The sequence below is a fragment of the Arvicanthis niloticus genome, chromosome 6 (assembly GCF_011762505.2).
Source record: "Arvicanthis niloticus isolate mArvNil1 chromosome 6, mArvNil1.pat.X, whole genome shotgun sequence".
Classification (NCBI taxonomy): domain Eukaryota; kingdom Metazoa; phylum Chordata; class Mammalia; order Rodentia; family Muridae; genus Arvicanthis; species Arvicanthis niloticus.
In genome coordinates, this window is record NC_047663.1 from 34,883,578 (window position 1) to 34,907,163 (window position 23,586).

At 42.1% G+C, this 23,586-nt stretch overlaps 2 protein-coding genes across 5 annotated transcripts in view; one reads left to right on the top strand and one right to left on the bottom strand.

The window, feature by feature from the left end:
• The window catches only part of Ppm1e (protein phosphatase, Mg2+/Mn2+ dependent 1E), a 132,202-nt gene extending 109,835 nt beyond the window's left edge, over positions 1–22,367 (top strand). For both annotated transcript variants that reach the window (XM_034505961.2, XM_076936085.1), the window contains exons 2-7: positions 1,417–1,535; positions 5,653–5,852; positions 9,084–9,272; positions 12,410–12,553; positions 12,791–12,884; positions 17,370–22,367. In XM_034505961.2, the coding sequence (XP_034361852.1) occupies positions 1,417–1,535; positions 5,653–5,852; positions 9,084–9,272; positions 12,410–12,553; positions 12,791–12,884; positions 17,370–18,421 (1,798 nt within the window). In that variant the 3' untranslated portion in view covers positions 18,422–22,367. The remainder of the gene's footprint in view (positions 1–1,416; positions 1,536–5,652; positions 5,853–9,083; positions 9,273–12,409; positions 12,554–12,790; positions 12,885–17,369) is intronic.
• Trim37 (tripartite motif containing 37) overlaps positions 1–23,586 on the bottom strand; it is a 136,007-nt gene that overhangs the window by 11,059 nt on the left and 101,362 nt on the right. The window lies entirely within an intron of this gene.

Genomic DNA, 23,586 nt, shown 5'->3' on the forward strand with positions numbered 1-23,586 from the left:
GGGAAAGCACTTGGCTAGCAGGCCTGAGGCCCTGAGTTAGAGAAAACAAAACATGGGACCAGAAACACCTCTGTGGCCTGCTATAGAAAACAGTCTGCCACGGCCTTCTGGTCACCATTCACAGCATCCACACATGCTACACTCCTCCTTTTCTCTCCCTTTGCGCCTCGCTAAGACTCCCCCCACGATGGCATCAGGCTCAGGCTTGAGTCAAGACCTCTCTGTATGTGCTAGTGAGACCCCATGATCAAAGCTTCTTGTCTACAGTTGCACTTAACCTGAAAACCTAGGCACTAACAACACAAATACTCTCTGCCTCACATTCCACAGCATATAGAACAATGTCTACGCTACAGTAGAGCATCTGTCTCCTAATCCTCCCTGTGTTCACTGCTATTCCTATAGTTTTAAAGAATACCTGTATGCTTGTGATTCTCAGATTCTCTATCTGAATTCTATTGTAGTTTTCAAAGCTGAGTGCCACTCTGAAATGTCCAGCTATTAATTTTATACCCTTATAAAATATCTCATCATCATTTCTAGCTTAACATGCTAAAATGAACTCTTGGTTTTTGCATTAGCCCATGTCTTCAAACCTCTTGTCCTGTTCCCGCCAGCCCATAGCTGCTCAGATGAACCCAGGACTTCCTCTCAGTTCTTCACCTGTTCACTCATGTTGGCCCAACTGTCAGCAAGTTCTGCAGCATCTTTCTCCAAAGTATACCCCCACAAGTGTTCCTGTTCTTTCTCACGCCCCTCCTCTGTGCCCACCTTTCTCACACTCTTATTCCTGTCCTTGCCCCCTTCCCTCCCCCTCCCCTTCTTCTCCTCCTTTCTGAGGATTTTCAGTGTCCGTCACTGCCCATCTTTCATTCTTGCTACATTCTAATTTCCTGTGCCCAGCAAATCAAGGGAATATTTTAGCTCCTATCTCACCATACCATTTTCCTTGCTCAAAAATTTGTGACTTCTCACAAGTTCACATAAAGGCCTGTGCACATGCTACTCTGAAGTATTTCATCCTGCCTTTCCACGTCCTTATAACGCTATCTTTTTCATATGTAAGGGTATGGCATGACTGGCCACCTAACCTAGGTAGGTATCACTACAGGGGTCACTGTATTGTTTTCTTCACGAAGCTTATCTGACTTTCAGGTTGCATCCTGTTAGTTTACTTGCCTAACCACCTGTCTACCCAGCTGGATGGTAAATCTGGTCAGGGACTAGCCCTGAGATATTCACCAATATTTTTTTATTCCACACCTAGCAGGGGGTCTATCAAATAACATGTGCCCAGTCATTCACTGGACAGTAAGGGACAATTCTGGGGTAAGACTGTATGGCATGTGTTGTGGGACCTTAGGCATCGCGTCCGAGTTCTTACTGAGGATAGCCTTGTGCTTGCTTCTCTTTCAGTAACTGCCCTTCCTTTCTGGCTGCCGCTTTAGCCAGAGCCACATCAGATGAAGTCCTCCAGAGTGACCTTTCTGCTCACTGTATCCCAAAGGAAACGGATGGCACAGAAGGGACTGTGGGTGAGCACCTTTCTCCATTATTTGTTTAATTAAACATACTAAAATTTTCTCATGACAGCTAGCTACAGAAATCATCTATAGCATATAAACCCAACTACCTATACCACTAGTGACTAGACAGTGGTATTAAGGAATTTTTTCTTAAAAATCAATGAAAAGAGACAAGAAAAAAAATCCAAGCACACACAAATATATAAACATATATTTAAAAATGATTAAACAAATTATTTTTATAAAATTATGCATATGTGTGTGTGTGGTAAACTAGCACATGGAAAGTACTAGAAACAGGAAATTGACATTGGTATTTAAGGAGCAAGCATACAATGGAGTTGAACTCCGTAGTGTGTACCTGCAGTCTCAGCTACTTAGGAGGCTGTGGTGGGAAGGTCACTGGAGCCTCGGTACTACTACAAAAATTTGAGGGTGTTATTTTATTGATATTTATTAGCTCTGAGACAGGGTCTCAACTTTGTAGCCTCAGGCTGGCCTTCAACTCACTACCCTGCTGCAGTATCCCGGGGCCTGGATCACAGCATGTGCTACCACGCTTAGCCCTCCTGTTCTATTCTAAGCACTTGCCTATCAACATGGTACGTAAGGAACAGAGCGTTTTTTATAAATAGAAAGCCAGCCCAGAGACTCTGTGGCATTCCCGTTCTTCCTGTCTCTCTCTGGACTGTGACAGAAAAATTGTCAAGGAGGGAGTTACTGCTTGTTCCTACTGAGAATAACGGATTCATCTAGAACCACATTGTCCCAGAGCCAAGCTGAATAGAATCCTTCTACAAGCACTGTCTTTCCCCTGATGCTGATGCATAAAGTGAAACCCTCGTAATGAGAAGATGAGAGTTTCAGTTCTGCTTCACTGCAGCGGGGTGACGGCTGATCCAACTGCAGCTTGACACAGTGACATTAGCGACTGACGAGCAATTTACAGCTGTGAGGGGGTGGGCTGCTGCTTGGATGGTTCTCACTTTCTCACGCCCGCCCCTTATTTTGTTTTATTTTTCCATCTCAAGTGGCTATTATTTCTATATTACTGTTCTATAGCACTCCTGCTGGAGACTGTCTCAGGGCTGTGTGCTGCCCTGAATGCTGGCTCTGGAGAATTATCTGAACCCTACAAGATGATAAAAGTAAAGTTGATTTTAAAAAATAGATGTCATTGATCACGATGTTTGAAATTTTTTTAGGAGATCACTTCGAAACACCTGCATGCTATTGAGGTCTCAACTATCTGCCAATCCCTTATCTATTTCACACAATCAGTAGGTGTGAACTGCACACGGTAGAGTCTCTACAGGGACACTGTTGGCCTACACAGTGCAGAGGGAGATGCACACTGCTTACAGCACAGGCAGAGAGGTCCCACTGAAAGGACACTTAAAGCCTCTTTTTAGCAGGAACTGGTTGCATGCCTTTAATCCCAACACTCAGAAGGCAGAGGCTGCCATGTTGGTGCTGGGAACGGAACTTGAGTTCTCTGCAAGAGCAACCAGTGCTCTTAACTACTGAGCCATTTCTCCAGGCCTTAACATTTAAGTCTTATTAGCTCCCTTACAGGACAGAGTAGTGTATATAATGACAGAGATACGTGAACCACAGAATGACAGAAGAGCTTATATCATTGGCTGGGAATCTGGGAACACGTCGTAATATTTCCCCCATTCTCCCTGGAGTTTCTGCATGCATTTGCTGTGTAGCTCTCTTTTGTGACTGTGTCAACTAAGGACACAGTCGTGTCAAGTCTGCATGGGGGTGGGGTATCTCCTGCTGCCAGATCTATAAGTTCTAGTACTTAAGAAGAGCAAACATTTGGAGTTGCTTAAAGCAATAAAAATATTTGGTTGTTTATGGCTTGTTTGTGTATATAACTCCCCAGGGAGTATTTGCTCTTTGAACTTTATTTCTCTTTCAAATACACCCTTGCTTTTCAGTTATATAAAACTGAGAAGGGGCGGCTGCGTGTGGTAGTACATACACATAGATCACAGCACTGGAGAGATTGGGAGCAGCCTGTGCTGTGAGATGCTGTCTCAAAACAAACAAACAAACAAACACATTACAATGTTCAAGACATAAATAAGACTGCATATTAATAATAAACACCAGAAATAAAATCTTTGAGACTTTCTGAATATAAAGATTTTAAGAGTTCTGAGTTGGATGTAGGGGCTCACACCTCTAATCCCAGTACTGAGTCAGCTGAGGGAGAATGAATTTGAGACCAGGTCAGTCTGGGAACAGAGCGAGATCCTGTCTCAGAAAGGGTGGGGCAGTTTGTGCTGGATGTGATTATTTGTACCCAGGGAAACTCTAACTCCAGCACTTGCGGGGCTACAGCCAGAGGATCCTGATTTCTAGGCCAGCCTGAGCTCTACAGAGGGATTCTGTCTCAAAAAGATAGAGCATGTGTACAGCGTGTGTCTGGATGTTCAGAGCCCTGAGTTCTAGCCTCAGTACTACAAAACAGAAGGAAAATTAATGTGAGAATTATGCATAAGGACAGAAACGGAGTCACAGATTCAAGGATAAAGCGAGATTAGAAGTAAAGCAATGGGAGTCCGGGTTCCCTGCTGCTGAGGAACACAGGCTCTCTTCCTTGGGTTTCTGTTCTAGGCTACAGGAAGCATCTGCAGCCATTGCCCGCCCGTCTGCCACATACTTCCTCAGGCTGTCAAGCTGTGTCTGATTTAGTAAAGCAACTTTTAGGAGTATTTTTTTTTAAATGAGATATAGGAGGAACATCTAAAGTACTGAAAACCTAACCTTTTGGTTATTTGAGTAGTTACAAACTGAGTGGAAGACAGCTTGACTAGATGGTTAGAAATGTTAGACGTAGTCTCTTCAATACACACGGTCTTGTGCCAAGGGATACAGTGTGCTTCAGAAGCCAAATGTGAACTGAGGCAACGGTAGAGTGAAGGGGACATGAGCCAGGCGATGTGCTGGTGCGTGTCTACAACCCCAGCACTGGGGAAGCTTGGCTGAAAATTCAAGGCTCAGGCCAACTTGAGCTAAACAGCAAGCGTCTGATTTAAAAATAAACAAGCAAGCAAGCAAGCAAGCAAACAAACAAACAAAAAATAAGGCTGGTCTTGGTACCACACACGCCTTTAATCCCAGCACTCTGGAGGCAGAGACAGTGAATCTCTGAGTTAAAGGTCAGCCTGGTCTACTGAGTGAGTTCCAGGGCAGCCAAGGCTACACAGAGAAACCTTGCTTCTAAAAACCAAAAAAAAAAAAAAGGCAGAAATATGTTCCAGAGCTACATTGTGAGACCTTGGTTTTTTTTTTGTTGTTGTTGTTTTATTTTGGTTTGGTTTGGTTTTTTGAGACAGGGTTTCTCTGTGTAGCTCTGGCTGTCCTGGAACTCACTCTGTAGACCAGGCTGGCCTTGAACTCAGAAATCCACCTGCCTCTGCCTCCTAAGTGCTGGGATTAAAGGCGTGTGCCACCACTGCCTGGTGAGACCTTGTTTTTAATGATAATAATAACAATAACAGCCACCACCACCACAATAATAATAAATTTTTAAAAATCAAAGTAGTATACACAGTGTATTCAGGTTGCCTGCCCCAAATAAACATTTAACCTATCAGTCACTCTATTGACTAAACTACTGCCTAAAAGTTGAATTGATAAATATATCAAAGAAAATATATAACTCAATTCTAAATGATGGAACTGGAATTCATTACAAGTAGTCAATTCGTTATAGTGGACAGAAGACACACAAGAGGTCAGGAGGAGAGTGCCAGGAGTTTTCACATACCTTCCCTGTTCTGAATGGCTGGATAATGCAGCCAGTGCTCACCTTTCAGTCATTCTGAGCCTAGAAGGCTTGGCTCTCCATGTGATAGCCCTAGCAGCTGTCCACAGTGAAGGCTGCTCTGAGCTAGAGGGCAGGGGGCTGTGGACCAGCCTGGCCTGGCCAGAGGCTTGCTTCTGCACAGAGGGTGATCTTGGTGGCAGTGATGGGTCTCTGCTAGGTAGGGTGTCTTTCCCTTGAGTTGAGCAGGATGTGACTGGGGTGATCCACTTCTGCCCAACTAGGAAGGGGAATGGGGAGGTGTTACATGACTCTTTACTGGGGTCTCTGCTTCCTTCACAGAAATTGAGACAGTGAAACTGGCCCGTTCTGTCTTCAGCAAACTACACGAAATTTGCTGCAGTTGGGTGAAGGACTTCCCTCTGCGCAGGAGGCCTCAGATTTATTATGAGACGTCAATCCATGCCATCAAGAACATGCGGAGGAAGATGGAGGACAAACACGTCTGCATTCCTGACTTTAACATGCTCTTCAACCTAGAGGTAAGGGACCCTCAGAGCTGGTGAGACCTGCTCCTGCCAGGAAGGACCGGGTCCTACCTGTCGCCCATAGGACAGAGGGAGGCTGGCTGCATTAAAACACAGAACTGGTTTTATTATTTTGAATAAGTTCAAATCATTCCAAATTGGGAACATTATGTTATGGTTCACATGGTTCAAAACTGGAGGAGTAAAAATCTCTTGTGGACAGCCAGTTCCTATCCAGGAAAGCAGGGAAGTTACCAGTTTTTCTCGAAGCTTCTAAAGCTATTTTATTAGCAACCAAAGAAAATCATTATATCAAAATAGCACATTTTTAAAAGGAGAATTCTTCTGTAGTAAAGTCAGGTGACTTATTGAGTTCTCAGACACCACATTGCTGAAGCAACAAAAACCACAACATAAAGGAATACATTTAAGGCTGAGACAATTTGATTTCATGTGATTTTCTTTCTAAAATCTGGGTCTCTGAGATAGAAAGTAGTTGGAATTACACTCCACACATCTCTGTGACTGACAGACTGGATCCGTATGAGTCTTGTCAGCTTAATAACCATTTTCTTGCTGTCTTCTCCTTTTCTATTAGATACATTACAATAATGCAAACAAAGGAGGTTTGTTTCCCCTGCCTGTCACTCACCTTTTCTTTCCTCTGTTAAGTCCACAACTTCAAAATGGCAGTGTAGTAATTTATATACAGCATCGTACTTCCTTCACTGAGCAGCAGCTAACTTTCAATTTCAGCCACTGTCAAGGGCTAAAGAGCAGTGGGGCTCAGAGAGATAACACCTGGTGTCTGCTTCCACGGCTGTGTCCACGCAAATGTACCCCAAGGGCTGCCTCCTAAACAGTCCCCATTAAACTTCGGCTACTTCAAGACTATACTCAGATTTGAAGGCTTAGTTCTGGATGTTAACCTGGATGGTTTTCAATTTGTCTCCAAGTTTGGAATGCAGATGGAAGGCTTAGCTCAGAATTGCCTTGACGCACCAAAGCAGGCTTCGAAGGTTACTTAGCAGTGATTATTTAGAGCTTTGCAAATTCTTGTACTTTTTAATCTGGTAACCTCATTTAAAATTTTTCACCACAACAGAAATACAGCAAAGTCTTAAATATGTGTCTGACAAAAGTATTTTAGCATTATTCGTAAAAAATAAATCAGAAATGATCTAAAAATTATGGGAGATGTGTCTCAATCTAGTCTGATGTGTCTGAATAATACTTAGGGACACGCATAAATGCTAATGACATAAAGCAGGGCCATTCAATTTTATGTATACTATGATCCTTACTTTAAAAATATGGGCTGGGAGGTGGTGGCACATGCCTTTAATCTCAGCACTTGGGAGGAAGAAGCAGGTGAGTCTCTGAGTTTGAGACCAGCCTGGTCTACAGAGTGAGTTCCAGGACAGCCAGAGCTACACAGAGAAACCCTGTCTCGGAAAAAAAAAAAAAAAACCAACCAACCAAACCCAACAAAACAAATAAAACAATAGGGCCAGGCGTGGTGGTATACACCTGCAATCCAGGATTCTAGAGGCTGAGACAGGACACCTGCTACAAGGCAAGGCCCTGTGTCAGAAACCAAAGCATGTGTTCGAATGCACACAAGCATGCATGCACACACATGCACACACGCACGCAGGTGTGGAATGTTTGTCCCACATGCCCTAAGTTCTACCAAACACCCCCACCCAAACAAAACCAAGCCACAGATGTACAGATATGAGGGTGTTGTCTATGATAGTGCTGTTTGTTTCCTTCTTTATGTTTATTATTTAAATGAATTATAAATCATAAAGTTTTTCCTTTAAAAACTACACTATTTTAAAAGAAAATTTGTGTAGTGCTGGGAGTCAAACCTAGAGATGTTGCACAAGTTAGCTGAAAGCTCACCACTAATGCAGCAAAGACTCTGCTGCCTGCTGTTTTTTCGATGTTATATGTTCAAGTTGTTGAACTTGAGTATACTTTAACCCAGATTCTGTTTAGTTAATCTTCAGTGACACTATAAATTGCTTTGCTTAAAATGTAAGACATACTAGTGTTGGTGTCTGGAAGTAGATATTGGTTTCATCATTTCTGAGTGTTACCATTGTTCTCTGGACATTTATATGTGGTGCTTTTGTTAAAGAGATGTTTTCCAAAGTACAGATATGTCTGTGTCATATCTCTGTCTGACACAAGTGTGAAGGTGGGACAGAATGAGGCAGTCCCTCAGCCTCAGCTACCCCGCAAAACTCAGCTCAACCTAGGTTACATGACACTGTGTCAATTTTAAGGAAAGAGAAAGACCAAAAACTTAAAGCAAGTAAGCAAACAAAAACATCCCCCTAAGAAAAGATTTGTTCAGGAGTGCATGACAGAACCCAGACTCCCAAGAAAACAAATGTAAAGACACAAATGAAGTCCTTAGCTACTGCTGCCTACAGGGAGCTTAGTAGCCAGTGAAACCCGAGTGACTCACTCACACATCATAGACAGATCTAAGATCCAAACACCTGAGCTGAAATTGAATCGAGCAGCCAACTATTTGGCAGACGAAATGTGAACTTAAGACACAGCAGAAGGTAGGAGAGCAATGCTGGCAGCTGGCCTTTGAGAAAGGACGGGATGCTGAGGCTTAGACTGAGGCCGATGCAAAGCTGCCAGGCAAACCACGACCCTGGGGCATCTGACGGGGCTCAAGATTGGTTAACAAGTTTAGACATTCTGCTATTTATGGCAGTAGGAATCCAATGTGACCAGAAGTGATGTGTGAAAGAGACATTATCATGCAGAACTGTGTGTGTTTATCTACAGTATTTTAGAAAACCTGAGTACAACTGGCTTTGTGCTAGACATTTTCTATTATTCTGTGTTATTTTGAAAAAGTACTCCATGCAGAGCAGCTTCTGCTCACTTCTTCATACAGTCTTTCCTCTTCTTCCTCACAACTATGATTTTGAAGCAAACGAATGTGGGTGGTTTCCATGGTACAAGATAACAAGTTTCACAGAGAGGGCGCTCCAGCCTGCACTAATTGGGCATGATATGTTCCAGGGCTGTGTGTGTAAACACAGATGCCTTAGCATTGCAGGTATGCAGCAGCTGATCAAGCATATGAGCAAAGGGAAGCAAAGGGAGTCTCATTATCTGAATGACAAACCCAGGAGAGCAAGCATGTCTCCAGGGAATCAGATCACTTGTATGGTACTATGCCCATTCCTTAACTGTTTTGTGTCTTATTGACAGGACCAGGAGGAACAAGCATACTTTGCAGTCTTTGATGGCCACGGGGGAGTGGACGCTGCTATCTATGCCTCCGTCCACCTTCACGTTAACTTAGTGCGCCAGGAGATGTTTCCCCATGATCCTGCTGAGGCCCTCTGCCGGGCCTTCCGTGTCACAGATGAGCGCTTTGTGCAGAAGGCAGCCAGGGAGGTATGGCATGTCCTTGTGAACTCTGGCTACAACTGCACTAGCCAAGTTCAACCAGTCTCTGTGGTTAAGGGGCTATTCAGACCTTTTTCTCTTTCCAAGTATACGCTATCTAAACTATACAAACACAGACATACACTCACTTGAGCCACCGTGTTGGACTCTGTTCAATTCTAACTCCAATTCCCCCTTGAGGACTAGTTTTGTGGGGCACACTGATCTACTGTAAAGGAGGTTCAGGTTGTGGTTTTCTGGCTGCTTTCTATAACTACTGCTGGATTTGGCGGGTGGGTTTTGTTTCTTCTCTCTTTCCCCCAACTGCCTGTCAGCTTTGAACTTAGGCTACCTCTCTAAGCACCCTTGCAGACAAAGATCTGGATGTGGCAAACTGAAAACAATAGTTTAAAAAAAGAAACAGAGACTGGGATTCCTTCCATACATTTGATTCTGCATGAGTAGGCAGTCATTACTGTGCAAAGAGGGAGGATCCTTAGATGACCCTTGAACTGATTTTTCTCTTACTAGGAAGAAAAGACAGAACTCATGTCCTATATTTCTAAGGCTAAGTCAGACCTAAGTGTTTTACTCTGAATGAAATTCAGGACTTCCATATTAAATTCTAAAAGTAAAATATATATCTCTATATATTTATCATTCTGGGCAATGGGTACATATGGCACTGTTGGATTTTTAGCTGGGGGCAGGCAATAGAAAATGTACATTTTTTACTTGTCAAAAATAATTACAAATTAAGATACACACAGTAAGTTAACACTTCTGCCCCATGACTCAAACATGAACTTTTAAAATTGAAAGATCAGACTGTTACTTGATCCGTTTCCCTGATCTCAGTTATGCTGTAAAGCATTAGTGGGGCTTGGGATGAATGAAATTGAATAACGAATGAATGAGGTATCTACATCGACCCCTAAGCTTGGACTAATACACAAATTAGCTATAGGAACTATTAAGATCCCCAGGTAGAGGTGGGGCTACAAAAGAGAACCCAAGATGGCCCTAGCCCTTTCTCCAGCTCTGGGGCCAGCACTCTGCTCAGCTCTGCCTTTCTGGAGGCTGCTGCCTCTCAGCGTGGGGGGTGTGGAGAGACTGGTCATCTGTAGTCACCAACATGAGACAATAATCATGTCGTCTTTTTAAATCCGACATCCCATTTTCTGTTTCTTCAAAGTGATGGCTTTCCTGACCATATTTCCTTCACTTGCTGTCACTGGTGCTGTGTCTCTGTCCTGCCAATGCTGCTGCATAATTCAGGGTCCTCCCAGCAGTCGCTTTTCTTGTGCTCCATGTGCTGTTTACTGCTGGGGAAAAGCAGTTATTCCTGCTCTGAAGCCACCCTGCCTCCTGTTCTCTCCAGGCATATGCACTGAAGTGTCTTTATATCGTATGTTCCAGAGGGCTGAGTTTTTGAACATTCTGTGTGGGAAGACATTTTATTGGTGGGTGAGGATTTATAACAAACTTTTCCTATATAGGGAAAAAGAGAAGTTGTTTTTCTCATTGGATACAAGAAGCCCTTTGCCACCCCTGACGCATTCGTTCTAATTTGGGCCAGGTCCTTAGTAACAGTGTCATGCTTATTTGGTGGTGACTCATGTCAAGTGGAGATGTCATTTTGGTGTAGCGGGATCAAGAGCTTTAAGTACTGTGGTAGCTACTGCAGTGACATCCCAGGCTGTTAGCTCTCTATGCAGTGTTCCCATTCAAAGCTCCCTAAAAATACTCTAGGGAAGGCTTTTCTGGTTTTTGTTTTTAAAGGTATATAAGCATCTTCTTCAGTGAGTATATGCTGTTTCAGCTCTATAATATGAAGAGACTGCTGACATTTCTTCTGTACCAAGCAATGCTTTGTGTACACACACACACACACACACACACACACACATTTCATACAACTGTACCACCTGACTGACTACCCAGTAGGTCACAAATGAAACAAATTAGAACTGGAGCCATTTAATCAAAGGGCTGCCAGGTGTGGTGGTGCTGGTGCTTTTAGTCTGAGCACTTGGGAAGGAAGCAGAGGCAAAAGCTCTCAATGAGTTCCAGGCTGACTAGAGTGACAGTGAGACCGTCTCAAAAAATGGGGGGGGGGGGGGGGGGGGAAGAAACGGATTTAACATTGAACTAGGAAGAACAAATACTTCAGGTGTTTTACATAGTGAACAGTACCAACTCTTGGACAAGTCACAGAATATTCCATGTTTTAGAACACACACCCAAGCATCTTGTATCTCTCTGCCTTTCTCCCTCCTTCTTCCTCTCCTTCTCTCTTGCCCTCCCTCCTTCTCTCTCTCTCCCCACCTCTCTGGGGATGTGTAGGTATGGTGTACATGCATGCCAGTGTGTGTGTGGAAGAAAGGACAACCCCCAGAAGGTGGTTCTTTATGTCCACCATGTTAAGGGTCAGGGATCAAACTAAGCCTATCCGGTTCGGCAGCAAGACCCTTTAAATTCTGAGCCTTCTCACCTGGTCCAGTTTTTATATTACTTAATTGATAACTTATATTTTATAAGTATGGGTTTTTGGCCTGTAAGTATGTCTGTCTGTGCACCAGATACATGCAGTGCCCATGGAGGCTGGAGGAGGCATTAGATGGCTTGGGACTAAGTCATATACGTGGTTGTGAGTCACCACCATATGGGTCAAACTTGGGTCCACTGGAAGAACAGCCAGTGGTCTTAATCACTGAGCCGTCTCTCTCCAGTCCTCGTACCACCCCCAGCCCGTTTTTTAAAAAAATGTTTACTTAAAATGAAACTGATAATTATCCCTGTTTTTGCATATCACAGATCAAGTAGATTGTATTCGTAAACAAAAATACACATAAAATTCTCTGAGCCGGCATGGGGGTACACGTTTTAATCTCAGCAGAGGCAGGCAAACCCGTGTAAGTTTGAGACCAGCCTGGTCTATACAGCAAGTTCCAGGCTGTCAGAGCTACACAAGTGAAGACCTCTTTTCAAAAATAAAATAAAATGCTGAGACAACTGGGTTTGTAATGTGAAATTATATTACCAACAGTCTCTCTCAAATGCAGCCTGAATTAATTATAAATTGCTCTGCAATGAGAATTTGCTGTCTTTTATTTTCTTTGACTCTGATCTTACATTATTTTCAGAGCTTACGGTGTGGGACCACGGGAGTAGTGACTTTTATCAGAGGCAACATGCTCCACGTGGCATGGGTGGGTGATTCCCAGGTCATGCTGGTAAGAAAGGGCCAAGCTGTTGAACTAATGAAACCACACAAGCCAGACAGAGAGGTATGTATGATCTGTTCCAATATAGCGTGTCATAATGGCAGTACTGTAGTTTCTTAATTAGGATTCTTTGAGTTTTATTATTGCCTTTAATCTCAGCAAGTGTGCCCTCCTCCTAGAGGAGATACACAGAAAGCCTTTTCTTAGGCTTTCTGATGATGGGCAGTCTGTCTATTTACTGTAAAGCACACGAATAAATCCTGAATGTAGTTATTTGGTTTTTATTGCACTGCTCTTTAGGATGAGAAGCAGCGAATTGAGGCCCTTGGAGGCTGTGTGGTTTGGTTTGGTGCCTGGAGGGTGAATGGAAGCCTGTCCGTCTCCAGAGCCATCGGTAGGAAAACATTAATCTCATTCTTCAGAGTCTTCTAGCTCACTGTGCTGTGTTAGCTTTGATATGATGGAACTTGAGATGTGATTTATATGCTCAGAATACTTATCATTGTTTAAAATAACAACTAGATGACTTTTTAATTATTTAAGTCTACCTGGCTGTTTATATATTTAAAATTCATCATAAAATAAGAATCATGTCAAGGAATATAAAATTTATCAGTTTCTATTTTTTTCTTTTTTGAAAAAGATTTATTTTATGTATATGAGTGCACTGTAGCTATCTTCAGACACACCAGAAGAGGGCATCAGATCCCATTACAGATGGTTGTGAGCAACCATGTGGTTGCTGGGAATTGAACTCAGGACTGAGCAGTCAGTGCTCTTAACCACTGAACCATCTCTCCAGCCCCCAGTTTCTATTTTTTAATAGGAGCTTCCAATTTAGTGTACAAATCTTCTTAAAACCAAAATGATTGTTTTATTCCATGTTTGCAGAAAATGGGAGGTCCTTTCCAAATGTCATAGTTTCTTTTTTGGTGAATTATAAAATGACATGAATAGAATTCTTAAAAACACACTTTTTATAAAAAAAAAAACTATTTTCTAAATATGAAAATATTTAGAATACACACACACACACACACACACACACACACACACACAGAGTTTTTATGAGAGGGTCCAAGTAGAGCAGCTGGGACTCTGCCCCTGAGTGCTGGTATTAAAGGCATACACACCACAGCTGGCCCAGAAAATATTCTCTGTCAGATAATCTGCGAAACCAAAGCAGTATTCAGGAAGCGACACCTAAAACAGAATAAGATCGACATCACAAATAAAGTGACTTTGCAGGTGGATAGGGTGACATACTATGCTTAGGGAGGGAAACCCCAGGATATAAATAGTCTTAGGAATAGCAATGAGAACAAGAAGGTGGACCGGTCAAGACAAGTGTTTTTGCCAGCCAGCCTGTGAGGGTCTGGACTGCAGCAGATGAACAAGCAGAGGGTACGTACAGCCAGGCTTGTCTTTCCAAGCACCTGTAGTTACAGCCAGAGAATAGAGGTGAGTGTACAAGAGCCTAAAAGGGAGATCATTCAGAAGGCTTGTGGGAATGGAGCTGGAGACAAGGACATCTAAAACAGGAGACACGGAGGAGGCTATAAATTGGTGAGACAGATGATAGTTTGTGAGGAAGAGGAAAACTAACTTCCAGGTTTCTGACTTGTGAGTGGGAAGATGATAAAGCATTTGTAATGAAACAGCAGCAGTTGGTGGGGGGTGAGTACAGTTGGACATATTTTCAATTCTAGGTACTGATGGGATGTCTTGGAAGAGATTTTGTACATACTTAGAAATACAGACTTCTAGTTTAGCTGAAAGTTCTGGGTTGGAGATAAGGATTTAGTAATTCATCCCACCTTGGCAATGCTATTTATCATGTGTGCACCCACACATGTTGAAACTATGGGTATGAGTAACACTGCCCAGAAAATACATATTGTGTGAAGATGCCAAGATATGAGTAACCTTATCAGGTACTTAAGGTAACACAGTGGGCAGACACTCTATTTGGATCTTGGCTCTGCCACTTTATCTTGGCAAGATAATGTCTCAGTACTGGTTTGCTCCTTTATAAAGTGAGAGTACTAGTACCCAGGTCCTTTGGGATTCATGTGTAAGGTGGCTACATACTACATTCAGAACTGGACCTGACACACTTCTAAAACACAACTGTTGTACTATTAAATCAAGGAACGAACCAGGAAAAAGGAGTGGCAGAGTAGTGAATAGTTCAGGTGCCAGGAAAAGAGGGCTTCTAGGCCAGAGCAGTCAAGGGCTGAGAGGTCCCATGTGAGAAACAGGTTGAAACAAGCAATGGGATTATGGGCTGGAGACATGGCTCAGCAGAAAAAGGGCACTTGTGTCTTCCGCAGAGGGTCCAGGCTTGATTCCCATCACCCACATGAGTGTTCATGGTCATCTGTCAATCCCAGTTTCAGGAGATCTGATGCCCCCTTCAAAGAGCTTCAGGCACTAGGCACACATGTGGTAAACATACAAATACAGAAAAAAACACATTCATACACAAAAAAACAAATAAATCTTAAAAAAAAGAAATGCACTTTTAAATAGGAAATAACTGCTAGTATTGGAGAGAAATATTTTCAGTTGGTTAAGTATAAGAACACAAGTGCCAACATGGGGGTCCATGCCTGCCCCAGAACTTGGGAGGCTAAGACAGGACTGAGAGGTAGTTTCAGGCTAAGCTAGGTTGCATACTGCAGTGTTGAAATAAAAAGTAGACTTGAATATATCTGTAGGAAGAAAACAACAACTTGACCATGATAATGGATAGCGGTTGACCTTGCATACCCCCACCCCCACCAAAAGTATTAATGACTCTATCAAGAGCCTGCTTAATTGGATTAAGGAGTTGAGGAATGGAAGATTTGGGAGAGTCGCTGGAATGGGCTGAGAGGGGCAGGGAAGGGCCTATGGAACAGTTCAACTCCACTTCAAAAACAAATGACACTAAAGCTGAGCCAAAGCTGACTGGGCACATACGTTTCCTAGCACATGGAGAGGGAGGCTGAGGATAAAAGATGCTGCCATCCCCATCGTGGAATGGATATTTGTGCCTTCCTACCAAATTTGGGGGCAAAATGTCATAAATCTGACACTCAGCAGGAGAGCAGGTGAAAAGCCAGATCTTGGCAGTATTTCCTCTGCAAATCTTGGTATGTTCTGTTCTAAACTAACAGTTGCAATAGTCTTCTAATTGTTAGCACTGAAACAAGATTTTTTGGAACAGTATGACTCAGATCATATTTATTTTTAGAAGTAGAGTTCAGAAACTATTTCAATCAGGTAGAAATGAAGTGGACTGGTGGGACTCTGAATCCTACCCGTAAGTTGTGATTCGCTTCAGTCTGTGGGCCGGGAGAGTGGTAGTGCACAGTTAGGATTCCTGCAGCTTGGAGGTGGAGGCAAGGGGATCAGGCATTTGTCTTGGCTGCAAGCAAGCTAGAGGCCAGCCTGGGCTATGTGAATTAGACAACTTTGGAAAAAAAAAAAGTGAGGACAGTGGATTAGTGGAGTGACATTGGGAATATATAGGATCAAAAGGCCCTCTGTTTTGTACTTACAGATACATTAACTTAAATAGGTATATTAGCAAATAGTCATTTCCTGGTATCTAGGTACTCAACATGCTGGATATAGCATATGGCCCACAGTTTATAGCTTAGCCACAGGGTTCCTCTTCAGAGCCTGACATGCTTGAAAGAAATCTTAGGCAAGAGGGAACTTTTAGTAGACACAAGTGGGCAAGCTAGGATTTGGAGTGAGGCAGGCTGATCCATCCTCATGCTGTGCTCAACACTAAGTTACAGGGCACTACCTCACAGATGATTTGGTGGCTAAGAACAACAGCTGGCTCTTTTCTAAGCATCTACAGGAAAACAATGCAGGAATATGGTAGTGTCTGCATTTTAAAGTTCTGAAAGCATTAGAAGATGGGTGATCTCAGCAGTGAGAGAAACCTGTGGGCCAAGGCCTCTCGTCTGTTGGACGTAACTCCCCTAGCACTGCCTTGTGTCTGCTTATGTTAGTAGGTATACAAGGTCGGGTGAACAAGGGCAACACAGGTGGATCATCTGTGAAGACATGAAGAAACTTACTGTAGGGTTTCTTTTTGTTTTCCAGACAAGACATTAAAAAAAGCATCAAAGAGAAGCCGAGTGGACCAGAAACCAGGCAGCCAATAATATAGGCCCAGCTCCATCTGTGGGACTATGCATAAGCCCAAAAGCTTCCTTGGCTTTAGGGAAATCACACTTGGTTTTTTAAAATTTTATTTTCATTGGTGTTCTGCCTCCATGTATGTCTGTGCAAGGGTTTCAGATCCCCTGGAACTGGAATTCCAGACAGTTGTGAACTACCATGTGGGCGCTGGGATTTGTAACTGGTCCTTTGAAAGAGTAGCTAATACTAACTGCTGAGCCATCTCTCCAGTCAGTCCCCCACACTTGGTTTTTATTTGTAACTCAAACCTTCTTCCATGTTTACAACACAAACCTACTTATCAATGACTTAAAAAAAAACCGACAGGGAATTGTTTAATGAGGAAAACAGGGAGAACTTATTTTTTTTCCCTCCTACAATATTCTCAAGTTGTAAATAAACCAAATGTCTACTGAACTAAGAGTTCTCCTATGTATGACTGATATTTTCACTACAGAAGCAAATTTAGATTTGATGTGATGGTCACTATCATCTGCAAAACCTACACTGGAACTGAGCCCTGCAATGAGCAAACACAAACAACATCAAGGGAACACAGAACTCAGTGTTTTACTTACAATTTTAAAATAAAACTTTCCCATTAAGTTAATCACATTATTGACCTTGAGCGTACTAAACATTCAGGTGAGCCGCAACCTACTTCCTGACGGCCTTCCCTTCCCATCTGCTTCCACAGGAGATGCTGAACACAAGCCATACATCTGTGGAGATGCAGATTCTGCCTCCACTGTTCTGGACGGGACTGAAGACTACCTCATTCTGGCCTGTGACGGCTTCTATGACACCGTGAACCCTGACGAGGCAGTGAAGGTTGTGTCTGACCACTTGAAAGAGAATAATGGAGACAGCAGCATGGTTGCCCACAAATTAGTAGCGTCAGCTCGTGATGCGGGGTCAAGTGATAACATCACTGTTATTGTGGTATTCCTGAGGGACATGAACAAGGCTGTAAATGTTAGTGAGGAGTCAGAGTGGACAGAGAACTCTTTTCAAGGAGGGCAAGAAGATGGTGGGGATGATAAGGAGAATCATGGAGAGTGCAAGCGCCCTTGGCCACAGCACCAGTGCTCAGCACCCGCCGATCTAGGCTATGAAGGGCGAGTGGATTCATTCACTGATAGAACTAGCCTGAGCCCAGGGCCCCAAATCAACGTGCTGGAAGACCCAGACTACCTAGATCTCACACAAATAGAAGCAAGCAAACCTCACAGTGCCCAGTTTTTTCCACCAGTTGAGATGATTGGTCCTGGTGCACCAAAGAAGGCAGATCTTAATGAGCTAATAATGAAGGAGAGCTCAGTCAAGTCATCACTGCCTGAACAGAGTGGTGCTGGAGAGCCTCTGGTTTCTTTTAATTTGGGTTCAACAGGGCAACAGATATGCAGAAAGGAGAACTTGTCTCCTGTCTGTTCTGGGTTGGAAAATGAACAGTTCAAGTCCCCGGGGAAAACAGCGCCTAGATTGTATCATTTACACCACCACTACTCCAAAAGGCAGCGTGGATTCAGGCTTAATTCAAAGTTTAATCCATTTCTGTCTGCTCGAGAGCCTTCTCACAAAATAGGCATTAGCCTCTCCTCACTTACTCGAAGTGGGAAGAGAAACAAGATGTTAAGAAGTTCTTTGCCATGGAGGGAAAATAGTTGGGAAGGATATAGTCGAAACATGAAGATCAGAAAGCATAATGATATTCCATGCCCAGACCTTCCCTGGAGCTATAAAATATAAGACTTTTCTTCAATGTAGGCTAGCTAGTTCTCTCAAAAATATAACTATCAGAGTAGAAACAAGGTAGAATTTTTTAACGTACATGTGCTTCATTATGAAACCACAGATGGCTCAACCCTTAAATGTACATAGATCTTTAGGAAACTCAAAATAGCGTTTTCAATCTAATCAAAAGTATTGGCGGTTTCACTAGAAAAATTATTCAACTGGTCCCTGTGATGTGTCTACACCTACATAGAGCCCCTTTCCACCATCCCTTCACGTCACTAGTGGAAGCTTGAAAGTTATTCCAGTCAGAATAGATGGTATGGAAATCGCAACTATCTGGTCTGATGTGCCTAATCTAAAGGAAACAATGCAGAATTAAATGTTGGAAAATGTCCCTCAAGATCTTGGGGACTATGGAGAATCTCTTCCCAATTGTATGGGTAGGTGAAAGACTAAAAACCACATGGATCTAAACTGCCGATGAAAGACGCAGTAAACCAGTACCAAAGTGTCATATTCTCAGACTTGGGAGGCAGTATACAGTAAGATAATTCATTTTTCATAGAAAATGAAAGGCAACTATGAACATTTTTAATTAAAATACTTCATAAGGTTTTAGTTATTTGAGCGTTTTATAACCTGTTATGGTGCTTTTGGTGGGATTTTGTTACTTGTCATTTAGGAGACCACCGTCAGCTGGTTGTAACCTATGATGCTAATGTTTTCACAGTACCTTCATCTCAGGAATAAAAGAGGTTTAGCAGAGATGATGTCAGGTACAATATAAGACTCATGCCATTTAAAAAGAGTGAAAATAGCATTTCTATATTTTCTGCTTTTTTTATGTTTACAGACAATAAAGGCATATATTACTATAATATAAAACATAGTTTGGAGAATGAAAAAATGATAGTTTTAACTTCTCTAAAATTGTTTTCCCCAAGGGAATGAATTGGTATGAAGGAGGCTGAGTGTGAATCCAGAGGCCAAATGCAAAGGAGAATGCAGATTACTGAGAGCCAGGGCTGTTTAGTTTAACTGGAAGATGAGCCAAAGTCCAGCTACTTGCTTCAGACTACAGTGACAGGTCATGTGCTTCTCCTTTCAATACTTAATTTATAGTTTATAGTTTTAAATCAACCACCTTTTGCCATTTCAAAGTTTCAAAGCAGAAAGACAGCAAGTACACGATCCATCATACTTGTTCAGTGAGGCAGCCTGGTTTCTCTCAGCCATGAATGGGTCCATAGCCTCATGATCCCCACCCCACCCTGGGCCAGTCAGGCAAGAGTGGCTGCTAGAGCCCATGCTCACAGCGCAGGCACTGCTGCTGTTCCCTAATCAAGTTCTACACAACACAATTCATGCTACATTCTCCAGGTCCACAAAGGACTAAGATTCGCAAATTTCAAGACATAAATGACTAACACACCACGGATACATAAAATCCAAAAGCCGACCAAAGCTCGGCTTCTCTTAAGCAACGATCACACTGTTAATCTACAGCTTTTAGTTTCCAAATGTGAGAGTGAGTGGAGATTCTCAATGTGTCTTCTGTTGACCTTGGAGTCAGTCTTCCCCTTCCCCACATTACCTGTGACACACAGGTGAGAGGACAACCTGAGGCGCCACCTCAGCCGTGTTAATTTCATCCTCTCTCTCATGCTCTACCTACCTACACATGGCCCTCACTCATGGCTGTCTGTTTCTGAAGCCCAGATCTTGTTGACAACCCAATCAGGTACAGGGTCACTTTCAAATCAAACTTTCTAAGGAAACAAGAAAACAAGGCAGCAATGAATTTGGGTGTACATTCATACCCCAAAGTAGCTAAGTACATCTGTGGTTATCTGTTGGTAATGATTTTGACCAGAATGAGAAAAGAAAAATTTTGAGGTGACATAGGCTTTATATCAGTGGGGTAAAAAAATTGGGTAGATGAAAGTGGGACAAACAGACCCATTTTGAAAGGTCTAGATTTTGTAGGTCTGACTACACAGCAGTGTTAACTCCATTTCGCATATCATTAGCTCTCTAGAAAATAAAGTATTTCTAGTGTGGTCAAGTTAATAAACCAATATTGTAAAAAATAACTTCATTTGTTCACAATGTGCGTATTTATAAGGTAGTTAGGTACCATTTGTAAGGTAAGTCCTTTAACATTCTATAATATTAAAGTAGTGGTTATTGGCCTGATAAACGCTGCTGTTGGTTCTATAAACCAGACAAGAAGTAGTGCTTTGTGAAATGCAGTGTTAAACCTTAATGCCACTGGTGATAGGAAGTAGTTCCCTTCAGTTCAGATCCTCTGCCCTTCTTTGCTGCTTGCTAATGTAAGCAATAAGTAACCCTCTAACTAATGGTATCTATACATTTCTGTAACTTATATTTAATGATGGTGTATCTGGTGATTGTAAAAATATTAGACAGATATAAAAGTATCTATACAATATATATTAACTGTAAATGCTGAGGTTTAGTCTGTGAACTATGTGTTTTGTACCTCTATTTCATTGTGCAATTTAGTGGTGGTGAAAGTTCTACACTCGATCCTTAAAGAGTGGCAGTATCACTTTTTCAATTAACATGATCTGCATCAATTTGCTTGCTTGCTAAAACAGTTTTGTTAAAGTAGGAAATAGCAAAACAAATATAAACAAGAAAGTGTAGTATCTGATAGGAAAGTAGACTTCAAGTCACCAACCGAGGTCACTACTCCTTGTACATTCACTGTGAGTCTCAAAGGGCACCAGTCCCTAATTTCAAAGGTTTCTTTTTTTTTTTTTTTCCTCACTTTTTTAGACATGTATATTGGGAAGGATAACTGAGATTGGCAACATTACAGCACCAAATACTGGGGCTATTAGTTCTATTTATGTCTGTACAACAGATGGTCAGACAGAAAAACATGTATATACCTTTTCTTTACCTATAAGTGCCATCTATTGTCCTTGAAGTTATACAATTAAAGTCCATGTTGCATTTAATTTAACAGAAGGCGCCTTGAAAGTAACATCATTTCAAAGGACAATGTTCCTAAAGTCAACATGAAGTCTATCTAGTCCTGCACATTCATAGTGGTTCAGCAGCATCACTTCATCTCCATGACCACCACACTCCATTGCTAGAACACTGTGCCAGTGAGACGTGCAGCATCCCAGGGCAGATGGAAATGATGCATGACGCAGCTCAGTGTTGCGGACAAGTAAACTGCTGTGCTTCAAGTACTTCCTCCCCATCAAAGGCTTCCTGAGATTTTGTGAGAAAAGCTCTAAATTATTTTTAATTTTTAAACTTGTTCAATGAGCTTTTTCAGTTAAGGCTACAAAAGAAGATACTACAGTTTTGTTCAAACCTTTGCTTGGAGAAATTTTCTTTGGATCATAAGTTACTAAAAGATTTGTTTTCACCTTTTAAAACCAGGATAAAAAACAAAACCCCAATACTTTTCTCTTTTGACCTATGAAAAAAGATGGTTATTTCTTCAAAACAAATGATACTGCCAGTATTATAACATCCAGCCAAATTGTACTGATTGAAGGAAAAACCCTGCTGCTGCATCTCCCAGCAGCATTTTAACTGCTCAGACCTACTTATTATACTGATTAGAAACCTGAAGGAGGGCAGGGGGTTCCACAGTGGCGCAGCAGTCACTCTTGAAAAGGAAATGCTTTAACTCTGACGTCTGAGATAATGCAGATACATCATTGTAATCTCTCTAGGTGCTCTTTGGTGAGAGACAAGCTTTCTCTTGTTCATGACATTTCTCTGCAAAGAATTCTCTCTGGAGTGAAGTGAGTGACGTTACGATTTACAAACCCACTCAACAGATCACTTTTGAGTTGAGTTGTAATCATAAGTGATCCTTCATATTTTATTTATTAAAACTGTTTATTCAGGTAAGGAGTATGTTGAAATTTTGCCAATATCTTAATAAAACTCAGCAATTAAAAACCAACAGTTATTTGTCTTATTCTTAAAGGAAAGCTGAGTCACAGTGTGCATACTAGGCATTTAGAGTGCTGGGACTGAGGGCCCATGCCACCACTGGAAAGGGTAGGCTTCTTATACCGTATGAACACTGAAAGCTGCAAATCTTCTAAGTGCTGCTTCAACTATTACCACCCACCCACCAAAAAACAGCACTCACACACAGGGTGGGGGGACAGAGGCAGATGTGTGTGTTCCTTGTGCTTCCCCCCCACTGGTTTAACTGGGGTGAGAAAGGGTACAGATGGAAGAGACAGTAGGGGAGGTGGAACCAGCCCTGGGCTATAGTGTGATTTCTCAAATCTTAGAAATCTCTGTACCCAATTGCTCAAAGCTTTCCCTTCACATCAATTTCAGTCTTGAAACAATCAAGTGTGTGGTGGCTCTAAGTGTTTCTGGAGGGTTTGTCTACAGGAATAGTTACAGAAAGTAAGTATAGAGAGAAGTAAAGCCAACTATGCAGGACACCTCCAAAGGCCATCAGAAAACACAGACACATTATGATACCAGTAGCAAAATTACAGTTACGAAGTAGCGACAAAAGTATTTTTATGGCTGGGGGTCACCAGAACATGAAAACTGTAGTAAAGGGTCACAGCATTGGGAAGGTTGAGAACCATTGGTTTTAAGGGATGGACCCAGTTAACATGCTGTGATTGCTTTACTAGCAAGACTTCACAGTTACAATGTTAAACTTCTAATTCGTTGGTCATTCAGTCCTTACTGTAACTTTATATAAAGTTCTGAAAGGATGATACATTCGAAGGGGATTGCTTTTTAGGAAGAACATTTTGATTAATAACAATTGTTTGTTTGAAAAACCCTAAAATTTGATACTTAAAGAAGAGGACCTCTTTCTGAAGTAACAACATGCCATAATAGTATAATTGTTCTAAGTGAACATTGTAACGACGACTTGATTTACTAATATACCTGTCACCCAGTGAAGTCACAACCAGTGAAAGACACTTGTTTGTGCTCTAGGAGCAACTTTTGCTTGACCTCAGAATAAACTTGAACTTTTATTTGTATTTCAAACAAATTAATTTTTTTTTTCCGAGACAGGGTTTCTCTGTGTAGCCCTGGCTGTCCTGGAACTCACTCTGTAAACCAGACTGGCCTCGAACTCAGAAATCCACCTGCCTTTGACTCCCAAGTGCTAGGATTAAAGGCATGCGCCACCACCA